Genomic DNA, 13,339 nt, shown 5'->3' on the forward strand with positions numbered 1-13,339 from the left:
AACAATAAAAATATCATTTTTTTAATCAATCATCTTAAGTGCAAAATATCTCATTTTAACATCTAAGAGTGACTGAGAATAATGGCTTAAAATCACTGCCAGGAAAAATATCCACCTCTTTATGATTATTGCAGCTCCATTGTTTAGAAGCTGCCATTTGGGTGAAGTCTACTATTGGTTTAAAATGAATCACCTATGGAAGGATTCTGAAATCCTGATGCCTGTTCATTCATGTCTCTGCTCCACAAAGGTTCACATGAGTTCAAAGTGCTCATACACATTCATGTATCATTAGAAAAGGCACTCTTGGATTCACAGTCTTGTTTTCCTGCCCCAGCGCTTTGATGCGCTGGTGGAAAGAGAAGTTCCTGAGGCTGAGAGGTTCTGACCGAGCAACTCATGAGTGGTTCTGATAATTATCAAGACAACAAGTGGCTTTAATCCACAAAGTTAATAATCATCCACATTTCTCTTCACACACCGTGGGGCTAAATGTCACGTGTGCACTGTTAAAAGAATATATACGGTCGTGGAAAAGAGGCGTGGGAAGGTTAATAATTAATTATGTAAGTGCAACATATTTAAAAACGTGCCACAGCTACTTTTCCAAACACAGATGACTTATTTGCTAACTCAACGGCATATGTAAAAATCATACAACAGTTCCTTTCTCTCATGCAAACCCACTGTACGTTCAAACAACCAAACTTCTGTTCAAGCACTTCCTATTTCAAAGTAAAAGCACTCCAGCTTTTCTGCTGACGGAATCCATTCATTGGTTTTAACAAGGTACAACAAATCATGTTTCTGTCTTGTTTTGGTAGTTCTTCTCACACAGATGTTTGTTCAACTGTTCCTTTTTCTGTGAGTTTGGTTTTAATTAGTTTTTTGATGCTATAAAACACAGTGAAGGTCACGATTGACACCTGAGGCTGTCTCCTGATTGGTCGAGCACGTGTATCCACGGGACCTTGCGACCACAGACGCGTTCCCCCGATGCAAAGAGGGCAGCGTTCGTATCCGGGATATTTTAAGCGTCATTTCTGGAGGAAGTGGAGACGCGTTGTTTATCTTGACAAACAGACAATGATCTGTATGTTGTCAAAGTATTTCCTTTGGATCACAGGTTCTGGTCCGAACGTTAAACTGAGGTCAGGATGTGTAACAGAGAGAAACTCTTTGGTCCCTTATCCGCTGTCGTTTCCCAGTGAGTTCCACTTTGGGTCTGAGTCTCTGAGGTGTAACACAAACACGCAGCCGTTCAGCAATGTGTGCGACGGTAATGCAGCTGTAATACTGGCTGATCTGGTGAACACGACCCTTGAGCCCTTTCCTCACACAGTCTTGAGGGTTAATCCTCACAGATCATTGACCTCCTCCGTGGTTCGGGTCGGGAGGTGAACAATTGATCTGTTCCAGCTCTAAATGTAAACTCTTATCTTTGTCCCCATGTGAGCGTCTGCGAGGAGCCGGTGGATCTGTGCGGGAGAAGAAGTGAGGGAGGGAGATCATGGCCAAAGTGCCGAGAACCACGAAGCCGCCCGCGACCAGGAAAGAGGCGGTGTAGGTGCCGGTGACGTCCTTCAGCAAACCTGGAGAAATGAAAACAACATTTTATTAGAATACAATAAAACAGTAACATTAACAAAAAGAGCATTTTATTGTGCATCAAGTGTAAGAAATACCTCAAAATGTCTAAAATCAGATAAAAACTACAAAGAACCTGAATAAAGTGTGAGTCGATTACATGATAATTAACGAAAAGACTCAAAACCACACAAGGATAATTAGAGAAAGTCTTGTTTACACCTTGCTTCTTATCACTGTGCTTTTTTTATACAATTAAAGGGAAAATAGAAGCTACAGTTAGCAGCTTAGTTTAGCATAAAGAATAAAAATGGAGGCTAGCGAGTAATTCTGTGAGTGCATGCTGGGGTGTAAGGTTTGAACATGTCCTGGATGTAGACTGGACCCGATCCACTCGTAGCACGGTATGCAAGTACTCTTATTTTGAAACGGATGCGGCCATCCACTGGTAACCAGTGAAGGGAGCGGAGGAGTGTGAGTGCATTTATTTGGGTTAAAAACCTACAGAGGTCGGATAGCTCTAGCAGGTAGACCACCCAGGAGTGAGTTACAATAGTCTGGGCGTGTTATGACCAGAGCCTGGACCAGAACCTGTGCCTCCTTCTGAGAAGGGGACGTGTTCTCCTGATGTTGTGAAGCATGAATCTGCAGGAACGTGTAGTTGCAGTAATGTTGGCAGTAAGGGAGAGCTGACTATCGAGTGTCACACCCGGGTTCCCAGCAGTCTGGGTGGGGGAAAAGGAGATAGTCTCCTTATCTGGAATGGCACCAAAATTAGTTCTGACCCTAGACCATACGACATCCCTTCACCAGTTTGGTGGAAGTCTGTCCGGTCATTTCTGGCGTAAACTTGCCAACAAACAAACAAATGAACAGATATGGGTGTAAATATAACCTCCTTGCTGAAGAAAGCCGCCTGACCCTCACTTGTCCAGTTAATGTTTGTCTACTTTCAGCTTCAGTGTATTAACCTGTGTTTGAGGTCACTTTAGATAACACTCACTCAGCTCAGACTTTCTCTACAGATAATAAAACTCCTGTAGCTCAGCTCTGTGCTCTCCTACCTGACAGCGGCGTCCCCAGCAGCCCGGCGCCGCTCTCGATGAGCTGCAGCAGCCCGATGGCGCCCATCACGCGCTCCACGCCCACAATCATGGGCACCACCGCGAACACCAGCGAGGTCAAAGCCCCGGAGCAGAACCCGTAGAGGAGGCTGATCGCCACCAGCATGCTGTAAGATCCAGACAAGGAGCTGATGGGCAGCAGCATGATGAACAGTCCGGCCAGCGCCGTCCACAGGCTCAGCAGGTGGATCAGCCGGAAGTGACCCAGGTCAGAGAACCAGCCCGACGCCACGCGGCCCAGGATGTCTGAGGCTCCGGCCGCCGACATGACAAAAGCAGCTTCGTACTCCGAGAAGCCGACTTGCCGGCTGTGGGCCACCAGGTGGAAATACGGAACGAAGTAGCCGACGTTAAGCAAAGTGACGGCCGAGGTGTAGGTGAGGTACGGTCTCTCCAGGAGCAGCGGCAGCTCCAGGTAGGAGGAGAGTCGTCCAAGCAACGAAGAACAAGACGAGTTTTTCTCCGAATCCACCTGGAGGAAGGACAAGAAGGAACAAGGTAAACTTTTGTCTGATCATGATGAAACTATAAAAACCTTCTTAGGATCAGTGAGAATCCCAACGCTACGAACAAAAACACTACGAAAGAAAAATAACAACAAACCGCTGAAGATAAATGAGAAAATGTGTTAGAATTTGGATCAATCGGCCCTTTTACTTTATACTACACCCAGTAGAATCCTCCCATGGAAGTAATTTATAGGTTTTTATCTACAACCAGGGTTCATACACATTTTGACCAATGGATTTCCATGACTTTTCCATGACTTTTCAATAACTTTAAACCAAATTTCCATGACCGAACATTTTGTGAAATCCCGGTGTATACGCAAAAAAGTGACAAAATTAAGTATTAAAATATGAATTCCAAGGCATACAGTATACCTTAAATGACACAAACCCAAGTGTGCCTGCTTATATTTTGAGAGTATTTCTTTAAAAGCATATGAACTATTTAAAACTCATCGTAATGAACGACATGAAAATATGAATATAACAAATTTCCATGACTTTTCCAAAACTTTTGGGAGATTCTTTTTTTCCATGACTTTTCCAGGCCTGGAAAAACACATTTTAAAATTCCACGACTTTTCCAGGTTTTCCATGACCGTACGAACCCTGTACAACTTCCCTGCTTTGTATCTGTAAGTTTGAAAAGTTGGAGACAGCAGAGTCCCGTCCCACCTTCTCCGGGGCCTTGGGGCGTGGTTTGGGACGGATGAGGGCGCCGCACGCCACTATGTTGAGGCTGAGGCCCCCCAGGATCAGCAGGGCCCCTCGCCAGCCGTACGTCTCCACCAGGAACTGGAAGAGCGGGTTGAAAATGAAGGAGACGATGCCGATGCTGGAGAACCCCAGTCCCAACGCCAGGGTGCGGCGCCGCGTGATGTTAGCCACGACGGTGGCCACCATGGGCGTGAAGACCAGCCCCCAGCCAAAACCTGGAGGAGAGGGGGAGGGGCACTGTGAGGTCAGTTAACAGGTTAAACATGTAACTTAAGTAAACAAAGGACTAACAGTAAACAGGATGTGCTCTCTCTTCCCATAGGAAGACGAACGGAATAATTTGGTTACTTATAATAAGACTTTACCTGAAATGAGACCCATAGTGAGGTAGAGATGAACCAGGCACGTGGCCTGAGAGGCGAGGATGAAACCGAGGGCTGCAAGGAAGCCGCCGGTCATCACCACCACCCGGGTGTCGTAGGCGTTACACAGAGCTGCACCCAGAGGACCTGAAGCAAACACACACAGGGTCTTTATCTCATTCTTCACTCAGCCAGTAAAGGACATGGTTTGACTTCAACTGAAACTACAGTTAAATTTGAGACGTTTTAAGATCATTATTAATGAAATGTAAGACATATGGTATGATACTGAAAGATGAATCCCACCTCCTCCGTGTTAGTGGATGGGACCTGGACCAAACTAAAAGAGTTAAATCGCAAACCTGCTTTTTACATAAATCATGAACAACTGACAAAGCAAATAATAGAATTCTATGATCCACTCAACATTGATTCATTCACAGCAGTATCCAGAATCACATAGATGTTGAGGAACAACATTTAACAGAAAAGTATTTTTATTTTTAAATGGGAGGTCAAGCTAAGTGGTATTTTTTATTAATCGTTGTATGATTCCATATGATTCTGTTTCTATTTGTTCTCGTGATTTTTATTGTGTTGTTTATATTTTTGAGAAGATATAAGATACAATATGATTCGATATGATTTGATGCAGTACAATAAAATATAAAAAGATAGGGTTAGATGATGCATTTTTAGAGTATGACCGATACAAAGGAATATCAATGTCCCAGAGTTACTTTATCTTCCCCATAATGTAAGATAAGGTGAAGTAGAGAATAAAGCTTGACAACACCACTTCAATAATGTTGTTTATGATTCATATTTTAAACAATTCATCAATAAAAAATACTTAACATTCATTTCATTCAAAGTTAAATCAGTGTAACTACGGTTGTGAGCTGTTAGTCAAACAAAACATATGCATTGTATCACTTTTTTCATTGCCTATTATAATTCATAACAAGTATAATTCATAACAAGTAGCTGCAGACACGTGCACGAGGAACTCACTGAAGAACTGCTGCGCTGCCAGGCCGGTGGAGGAGATCCAGGAGATGGCCTGAGCGCTCGCCTCAAAGTACCGGACGAACTCCACGAAGAAGACGCCCAGGCTGCGCATCAGGCCGAACACCAGGCTGGTGCTGACGAACAGAGCGCCGACCAGCGCCCAGCTCCAGTCTCCATCCTCCGCAGCTTCAGCGCCGCCACCGCAGCCGCCACCACCGCTCTTCTTTGCTTTGGGCTCATTGCTGGTCATGTCTGAAGATGAAGTAAAAAATAAATAGAAAGCAGGAGAACAGGGAAGCAACAAGGACGGAGGAGAGAAAACCCTCTATCTCCTTCGGGTGTGCAGAGCGAGTGTCTGATCCTCTCCCTGTCCGACCACAGATGGAATCATTAACTCCCCACGGGCCAATAAAATCCCTGGTTGTGCCATCGAAAGGTGACTAGGTTTACTAATTAACCACTAATTAACAAGTGGGTTTTCATCTGAGAGGGAGATATACTGTGGGTGAGAGGTGGACTCTGACCAGAGTTCAGGGGTCGACCATGAAAAGTTCAAAAAGGAGTCAAATACGTGAGATATACATGAAGTTCCTCAGTGATTATGGTATTTTGATTTCAAGAAAAACTAGTGGGTTGAGTTGACTCCTGAAAGTAATGAAACAAGGTTGACACAATTTATTTTATTAATCATTTACAAAGTATGTTGCGTGTGTTTCGGTCACTGTGACCTGATTCTCATATGACTCACCTCCCTGCTGCAAGAATTACAAATAAATCCAAATGTGAAACCTGCAGTCGGTGTTTCACCATTTCTTTGAGCCTCTTAAGTTGTGTTTCTTTATATTTATAAAGAGCTGCAGGATTTAAAACCAACCTATGGAAGTACGGTGGTAATAGAGGGTTATACGTAATGATCCTGTGTTGGGTTTGACTTTGTTTATGCAAATATTTGTCGTCTCTGGGAAAACATCATAGGAACCACAACCAGAAACTTTACATTCAAGACGGTGAAGGGGTTTTTGTCACCGCAATTTTTCCATTTTTAATTTTCTGAGCAGTTGTACAGAGGCCTGGTGTCAAGTGAAGTCAGTATTTATTATAAAAGTTATAAATGACTGCTGCACAGGTCATAAATCCTACCTTCTCCGTGTTAGTGGACGGGACATGGACCAAACTTAAAGAGTTAAATCGCAAACCTGCTTTTTACATAAATCATGAACCACTGACCAAGCAAATTAAAGAATTTTTCTATGATTCATTCAACATGGATTCATTCACACCAGCATCCAGAAGAACATAGATTTTGAGGAATAACATTAAACAGAAAAGTAGCTTTATTTTGAAATTAGACGTCAAGCTAAGTGGTATTTTTTATTTATCGTTTTATGATTCTGTTTCTATTTGTTCTCGTGATTTGTATTGTGTTGTGTATATTTTTGAGAAGCCCTACATTAGTAAAGACATTATTTTTATGCACATTAAAAACTACTTTTGGACTTTTACTCCTTGTAGACATTCTTCTTTAAACCAAATGATAAATATATATATAAAATATGAATAATAATAATAATATGCTGACCTGCTGATGAGTCTCACTCCGCTACATCCGTGTCAGTCAAGCAGGTGCACGATCGTGAACGCGCACCGGAAAGAGCACATGACTCTGCAGGGCGCATGCGCACTGGCTGTCACCCGCAGCTGGAGCTAAAAAAAAAAAAACACTAAAACACAACTTTCTGAATTAAACACACACTTTGTGAGGATTTTTCACGCTCATGCATTCGATGGTGTGTTGGATTAACTGTGACGTGTGTGTAGCTATGGAAACAGAAACTGTGAAACGTTGACTCGTCACTGAATGAAGCTTCTCTCACTGGGATACTGGTTACTGATACTGGTTGAGTTCAATTAAAATAACCCCGAACAGATACGCACAGCAACATCATGGAGGGTGTTTGATTTACTCACCGTCTCCTGAGCTGGTGTGACTCCGCAGCAGAACATTCTTCAGTCTCCAGCTGTGACAGAGAACACGGGTCCAACGAGGCGGAGGCGCGGGCACGGGCTCTACGGGTACGCGCACACTGAGCATGACTCCCCTGAAGTCCAGCATAACACACTGTTTTTCATGTAATCTTAATATTTGCCTTTAAATAACAATAATTTAGTTGATTGATTATTTTGTGTACATTCCCTCCTAAAATATTAAAAACAAGCTTACATACAATAATTTATATTATGTTTTATTATGTATTTAAATGTTTTGTTTAGTTATTAAAAAGCAGATTGTGACATTATTTAAAATGTGTCAGTTGAACGACATCTTCATAATCTCTATCATGTATATAGATTAATCGATATTCTATTCATTTGATTTCCTGATGTCTGATTTTTTAATGTGTAATAATTAGCATTAACAAGAGTATTTGTGTAATGATGACGTAAATCACCCCCCAAACATCCCATCTGGCATTTTCCTTTGTGTCTATTTCTAATAACTAAACCAAAAAGTAGGTGTTTGAATCTCACCACCACAGTGAAATAATATTCCCACCCATTGTCCAAAGCTATTAGTCTGAGAAGCACATATTCACTGTGGTAAGGACCACTATTTGAGTACAGGCAGCCATATTGTTAAAAATTTGCCTCGACTGTCTATCCAAAGTTACACAACGTTAACTTTCAGCGTCCAAAACAAACCAACTGTTGCTTCTTGGTGACAAGAAATACTTGAATTACTTGTTGGGGAAGCAGAAGAGAAAAAAGAACAACAAACAAACAACAACGTGTTCAGGAGACTGATGCTAGAGGAGGGAAACAAGATCCAAAATGTCGGCTGCATGGAGATTGTGTACTGTTTTCTTGTTTTGTGTGCCCAGAGGGAAAGAAATATGATTTTTGTTAAAATCCTCATTACATTTTGCACATTTTCTCGTTTCATTTCAGTTTTCTGACAAACTTTGACCTCTGTGAACCCCCTCAAGGCCTCAGATTGATGAAAGGGGAAGAAACTACATGTCACCGCTTTCACAGCTTTTTGTTTGAGTGAGGGATGAGGGGGGGGGGTTTGAAGAAGGTTGGAAAGTCCCGTTTTACTTCCAACGTTTGTCTGCCGAGTGCGGACAATGAGCCACCACGAGCCACAACTCATCAGGGAGCAGGAAGCCGTGGATGACAGAGGGTGGGAGAGTTCAGCGGGAGTCTGCGGCCCCCCCCCGTCCATCCCCCGGCCCCACAACACGACACCCATTGCTGTTGGCTGGTGGAGGGAGGACCCTGGAGGAAGCAGGTGCCCTCTGCCTCATTGTTTCCACACAGCACAAAGTGGAGAAAACGGCGAGACGTGATTCATGGGCAGAGAGAGAGCGTGTTAATGAGAGGAAGGAAGTCCAGGGAGGAGAAAGGCTGGAGGAGGGAAGTGTGGCAGAGAGAGAGAGAGAGAACACACATTTTATATTCATGCACAAGTTCAAACTATTTCCCATTTTTGTATCACTTGTATGTATCTATGTATATATGTATGAATGTATCTAAATAAAGTAGACTCAAATCAACAGTCCAATTTTTACAAAAAACGATTTAATTTAACTTGTAAGAAACCATCTTTGTCCAGCAAATGAACCCATAAACATACAAACTTAACATTATTATTATCACTCATCCAATTCATTACAATCGTCTTTTTTTAAACGTATCATTTCAGAAAACAACACATTTCATTTTTCTACTTTCTGTTCACTATTAGAAAGCTAAGTCCTTTGCCTGCTTGGACCGTGCAGATGAAACTGCATATTTAAAGAACACACAGGCCCCAGGCCTTAAGCTAAAGATAAATCTGAGTTAAATACACGTTTAATTAGAAAAGCTTCAATATCTCAACGCTGACTAAGTGCTTCTCCATGCGTCAGAACAAAGTTTCACTTTCATTTACTCCAAAAACTCCCAACTGTTCCACGATCTCCTTCCGAAAACTTGCTTTGTCTTTCTTTCCGACTCTTGCACATACTCTTGCTCACAGATCTTCATATCTCAGTGTATACACATCCTCCCTTCCTTCCCTTATCTCTTTCCCTTTCATTCTCTCCCTTCACAAACCTTCAAAAACACTTCTGAACCCCATCTTCATCTTTCAAAATAAAAGCCACCCGGGACCAGGGCCGGGTCTAGGCAGGGGCAAGAGGGGGCCTGGCCCCCTCAAATAAATGTTGTGCCCCCTCAAACTAAATCCCAATTTATAATAATAATAATATAATAAAGCACAATGCCCCCTCAAGATTTGTGGCTGCCCCCTCATACATGCCTGTCTAGACCCGGCCCTGCCCGGGACTCCCAACTAATAAGATTCATATATTAGCTCCAAACCTCATCCAGCAACATGTTGATCTCTTTCCACAAACCTACTCCATTTTAACCCAAAGGCCCAAACTGACATTTATAAATTAGCACCTCATATTTTAAAAGAATAAGAAATAATTAGACTATTCCGATGTGATTCTGCTCGGGGTCAAAGGTCGTCCTCCTCAGCAGGCCTGCAGCAGAGGCTGGTAGGGCTCGGTCAGCACCTTGTAGCGGATCTTGGTGTTGGTCACCGCGCCGTGCTTCTGCCGCAGGTGGAGTCGCAGCTGGCTCTTGTGGCGGAAGTGCAGGTCACACTTCTCACACTGAAGAAGAAAGGGAGGAGGGTCATGAGGTTTTGATGGGGGGGGGGGGCGGTGTCGTGTGATGCATGAGGAGCAGGGGACTCACAGTGTAAGGCTTCTCTCCCGTGTGAATGCGCAGGTGGCTCTTCAGGGTCTGCAGGTGGCGGAAGCGGGTGCCGCAGGTATGGCAGGGGTACGGCTTCTCGCCCGTGTGGATCAGGACGTGGGCCCTGAGGTGGGCGACCTGTAACGCCACCACACAAACAGGAAGTACAAAGTAAATAGATGTGTCCTTAAATATGATTAGCTTCTATTATCAGGGCCCCAAGGCTTTGGAAGGAAATAATGAGAGTATACATGTACACCCTGGATCAGGTTTAAAACTAAGCACAGTGTTTTTATTAGTACTTAACAAAGTCCATGGAAACCAGCCCTCACCTGAACAAACCGTGCGCCGCAGGTGTCACAGCGGTACGGCTTCTCTCCTGAGTGAATGCGGGCGTGAGTCTTCAGGTTGGCTGGTCGGTTGAACTGGGCGCTGCACACGTTGCAGCGGTACGGCTTCTCACCTGTCAGAGCAAAGGTCACTCTTGAGATAAAGTTTCGTTTCTAAAACAAGCACGGAGACGGATAGAAAGACAGAATGGGAGATATAAAATATATCCTCACCTGAGCTGGTAGACTTGGCTCCTTGCAGGTTACCAGAGTAAGAGTAGGGCGCGTAGAAGTTCTCACGTTTGATTGCAGGTTGGTCAGTGGTGCAGGGTGAAACTGGAGATACAAGCATGGACATGTTTAACACACCTTTACATTGACTGACACAGAATAAAATGCTTAAATCTACTGTTTTGCTTCACACCTGTTCCCTGCTTGTGAGTTGGGGGCACTTTCAGGGGATCCACAGAGGGGGGTGGCCCGAGGGGAGGGGCTCGGCCAGAACCCTCGTAGCAGGAGGCCTGCCCCTGTCTGAAGGAGAGGTTCACAACTTCAGATTAACAAACAAACTTCCTGTTTTGAAGTTCTCCCAACTCCTTTAATTCTCACTATTTCAGCTCCGTACCTATCAATCTGACCGGGCACTTCTCCAGACCACGCCTCTGCAGGGGCTTTGGGGTCCTTGACGGGCGATGTTTGATTTTGGGGTTCGTCCATCTCCTCCTCCTTCACTGTGGTAGTAGCACAGAGAGGGTTGAGGACGATGTACTTGTATTTCTTCCAGTTGCAGGCCTTTGGGTCTGGTGAGGCTTTGGTATCATTCTGGAGAAAGAAACAAGTTTCATTTTATAAACTTATAAACTACAGTTAAAGGAGACAATGACATGATTTCCTCGAGACTCACCACAAGGTTCTTGTTACACGTGTTGGACTCGGCTGGAGAGCTGGGTTGGCAGCTGGAGCGGGCAGGGCTGTCCGGCGACGGGGTCCGGGTGCCCACGAGGGGCGACCCCGGCCCTCCTCTCTGCTCCTTTGACCCCGGCTGGCCAAACGGGAAAGCCCCTTGCCTGAGCGAGCCCCCACCCTCCAGTGGGAACCTTGCAGGAGAAACACAGGAAGGGCTGTAATGAGCTAAAGCTGCCGGACAGACAAAGGGACACGAGCACAAACCGCCAGCAGACACACTCATGGAAATCTGTGTACGTATCCTTACACATGTTAATATACTTTCGTTGCCAGTGTATCAATCGATCGGAAGATGAATCAAAACCAATTTTAATAAACAAAGAAATTAGATTTTAGAAAATGTAAGAGACACGCCCCTGATGTGATGCCCTTCCTTCATCTCAATGAAGGGTTTTTGATTTCTCTCACCTTGCTGCTGCTGCCATCGGTCCTGGATGAGGCAGATCTCCTCCTTTAGGGGCCACAGAGGCGACAGACACTCTGGAGTCCAGCTCCAATCGGAGGTGTCTTGCACTTTTATTCTCCGTGCTGAAAAACAGAGAATCAAGTCAAAAGATGGATTTTTCATTTCCATTTATGAATCCACAATAATACAGATGTTTTGACAACAGATGTTTTGCTTCCAGCCCCTCACCAGTGCATGTGCATGAAATCCCGGCAGGTCTCGGCCACGTGGTCCATCTGCAGGTAGGTGGCCACGGCGAGCACCCCGGGGACCACGCCCGGGGTCAGAGGGAGGCGGGAGGTGTACATGAAGTCGAGCAGCAGGGAAACGCTGGACGGATCCAGGGAGTTGGGGAGGGTCACGGTCATGAGCTGCTCCCCACTTCCACCAACACCACGCCCCTGGAGCAGCACACGGCGGGAGTACAGCGAGTAGAAGAAGCCACTGAGGGAGAAGTGAGAGGAAGGGAGAAATATTCTAGATCAGATTTTTAGTTTATCTGCATTTTGTGGATTCAACGCTGAGTGCATGGTGGAGGAATTAAAGTAGAAATGCCGGGGAAAAGATGAGCAATTGAGCAGGAAGAAGTGACGGAGAAGCAGCAGAGGGAAAAACAACAAGAGTGAGTCAACCAGAGGAGATTGGAAGAGGACATTACAGAGGACTGTGTCATAAAAGAAAAAGGTTATTGCTTCAAAAGGCACCGACCTGCAGGCCACGAGCACAGCACAGTGCGCCTGCAGCTGCACGTTCCCAACCACCAGGGTGAAGTCGGTGAGGACGTTGCGGTGCCTCAATTCGTTCAGGTTCAGCAGCACGTCGTGGGAGTGGCGTGTGAACTCCTTCACGTACCCCTCCGGCCTCAGCTCCATGTCTCTGTCGCCCCTGTAACCCCCCAAGACCTCCATCATGCTTGTCTGAAATTTAGAAAACAAATGATTTGTAAAGTGCAGATTTGTTATTAAAGAATTTGTGACAATTTGGATTCAAAGGCCCAAAACGACAACCTACCTGTGTGTAAATGAACAAATAAATAGACTGGAGTGTCCCAGACACATCTGTTAGGTGAGACCAGCTCCCTACTCGTACCTGCACCAGAAAAAACAAGGAAAATCCGACTTAATCCACTTGATATTTACTGTTATTAATATTATAAATATCAGTTGAGTTGACAAACAGCAAAGAGATCATTTCAGATAACTAGTAAGATATTAAATACAACAAATTCAACCATTTCTAACTTAAAACATACATTTAAACTCAAATATGTGGATCATTTGAAAAAGATCAATCAAAAACACAGAAAATCCTCCTCAAAACCAACCCCAGCAGTTATCAAACAGACTAATAATAAAATAATATAAAGAGAAAACAGTTTTCCAGCTCACCCCGACCAGCAGGGACGAGAACTGACGTGCACCAGGCCGACGTCAAACCCCCTGGCCTCAGTGTTCAGTCTACAGTCAAAGAAGTGGAGCAGCCTCCACTGGCGCTGGCCGACACTGAAAGGGGAGGCTGCAGGGAGGGGACTCTTTATAATGTT

General features: G+C 44.5%; 2 protein-coding genes across 3 annotated transcripts; both read right to left on the minus strand.

Annotated features, from left to right (window-relative positions):
* Nucleotides 1–7: 7 nt before the first annotated feature.
* Nucleotides 8–7,352, minus strand: slc16a13 (solute carrier family 16 member 13). 2 transcript variants are annotated; one of them, XM_061095924.1, is made up of 7 exons: nucleotides 7,279–7,352; nucleotides 6,890–7,008; nucleotides 5,314–5,562; nucleotides 4,303–4,446; nucleotides 3,896–4,152; nucleotides 2,652–3,183; nucleotides 8–1,592 (listed from the first exon to the last, which is right to left on the minus strand). In XM_061095924.1, the coding sequence occupies exons 3-7, from the start codon at nucleotides 5,558–5,560 to the stop codon at nucleotides 1,366–1,368; spliced, it is 1,407 nt and encodes a 468-aa protein (XP_060951907.1). In that variant the 5' UTR covers nucleotides 5,561–5,562; nucleotides 6,890–7,008; nucleotides 7,279–7,352; the 3' UTR covers nucleotides 8–1,365. The 2 variants fall into 2 exon arrangements, with proteins under 2 accessions (XP_060951907.1, XP_060951906.1); XM_061095923.1 differs by having other exon boundaries at nucleotides 6,890–7,014.
* Nucleotides 7,353–8,870: 1,518 nt separating this feature from the next.
* Nucleotides 8,871–13,339, minus strand: bcl6b (BCL6B transcription repressor). The gene is made up of 12 exons (XM_061066028.1): nucleotides 13,185–13,339; nucleotides 12,808–12,885; nucleotides 12,505–12,713; nucleotides 11,986–12,240; nucleotides 11,760–11,879; nucleotides 11,290–11,482; nucleotides 11,011–11,207; nucleotides 10,810–10,916; nucleotides 10,620–10,721; nucleotides 10,389–10,519; nucleotides 10,057–10,194; nucleotides 8,871–9,971 (listed from the first exon to the last, which is right to left on the minus strand). The coding sequence occupies exons 3-12, from the start codon at nucleotides 12,705–12,707 to the stop codon at nucleotides 9,831–9,833; spliced, it is 1,587 nt and encodes a 528-aa protein (XP_060922011.1). The 5' UTR covers nucleotides 12,708–12,713; nucleotides 12,808–12,885; nucleotides 13,185–13,339; the 3' UTR covers nucleotides 8,871–9,830.

Source organism: Limanda limanda, chromosome 22, assembly GCF_963576545.1.
Source record: "Limanda limanda chromosome 22, fLimLim1.1, whole genome shotgun sequence".
In the NCBI taxonomy this organism is placed as follows: Eukaryota; Metazoa; Chordata; class Actinopteri; order Pleuronectiformes; family Pleuronectidae; genus Limanda; species Limanda limanda.

Coding starts and splice junctions, on each gene's coding strand:
- slc16a13 (XM_061095924.1), bottom strand. CDS start 5,560: ATGACCAGCAATGAGCCCAAAGCAAAGAAGAGCGGTGGTGGCGGCTGC. Junction 4,153..4,302: donor CACTATGGGTCTCATTTCAG/GTAAAGTCTTAT, acceptor CCTCTCCTCCAG/GTTTTGGCTGGGGGCTGGTC. Junction 3,184..3,895: donor GCCCCAAGGCCCCGGAGAAG/GTGGGACGGGAC, acceptor TCCTTCCTCCAG/GTGGATTCGGAGAAAAACTC.
- bcl6b (XM_061066028.1), bottom strand. CDS start 12,707: ATGATGGAGGTCTTGGGGGGTTACAGGGGCGACAGAGACATGGAGCTG. Junction 11,208..11,289: donor CGTGTAACAAGAACCTTGTG/GTGAGTCTCGAG, acceptor TTCTTTCTCCAG/AATGATACCAAAGCCTCACC. Junction 10,195..10,388: donor GCGGCGCACGGTTTGTTCAG/GTGAGGGCTGGT, acceptor GTGGCGTTACAG/GTCGCCCACCTCAGGGCCCA.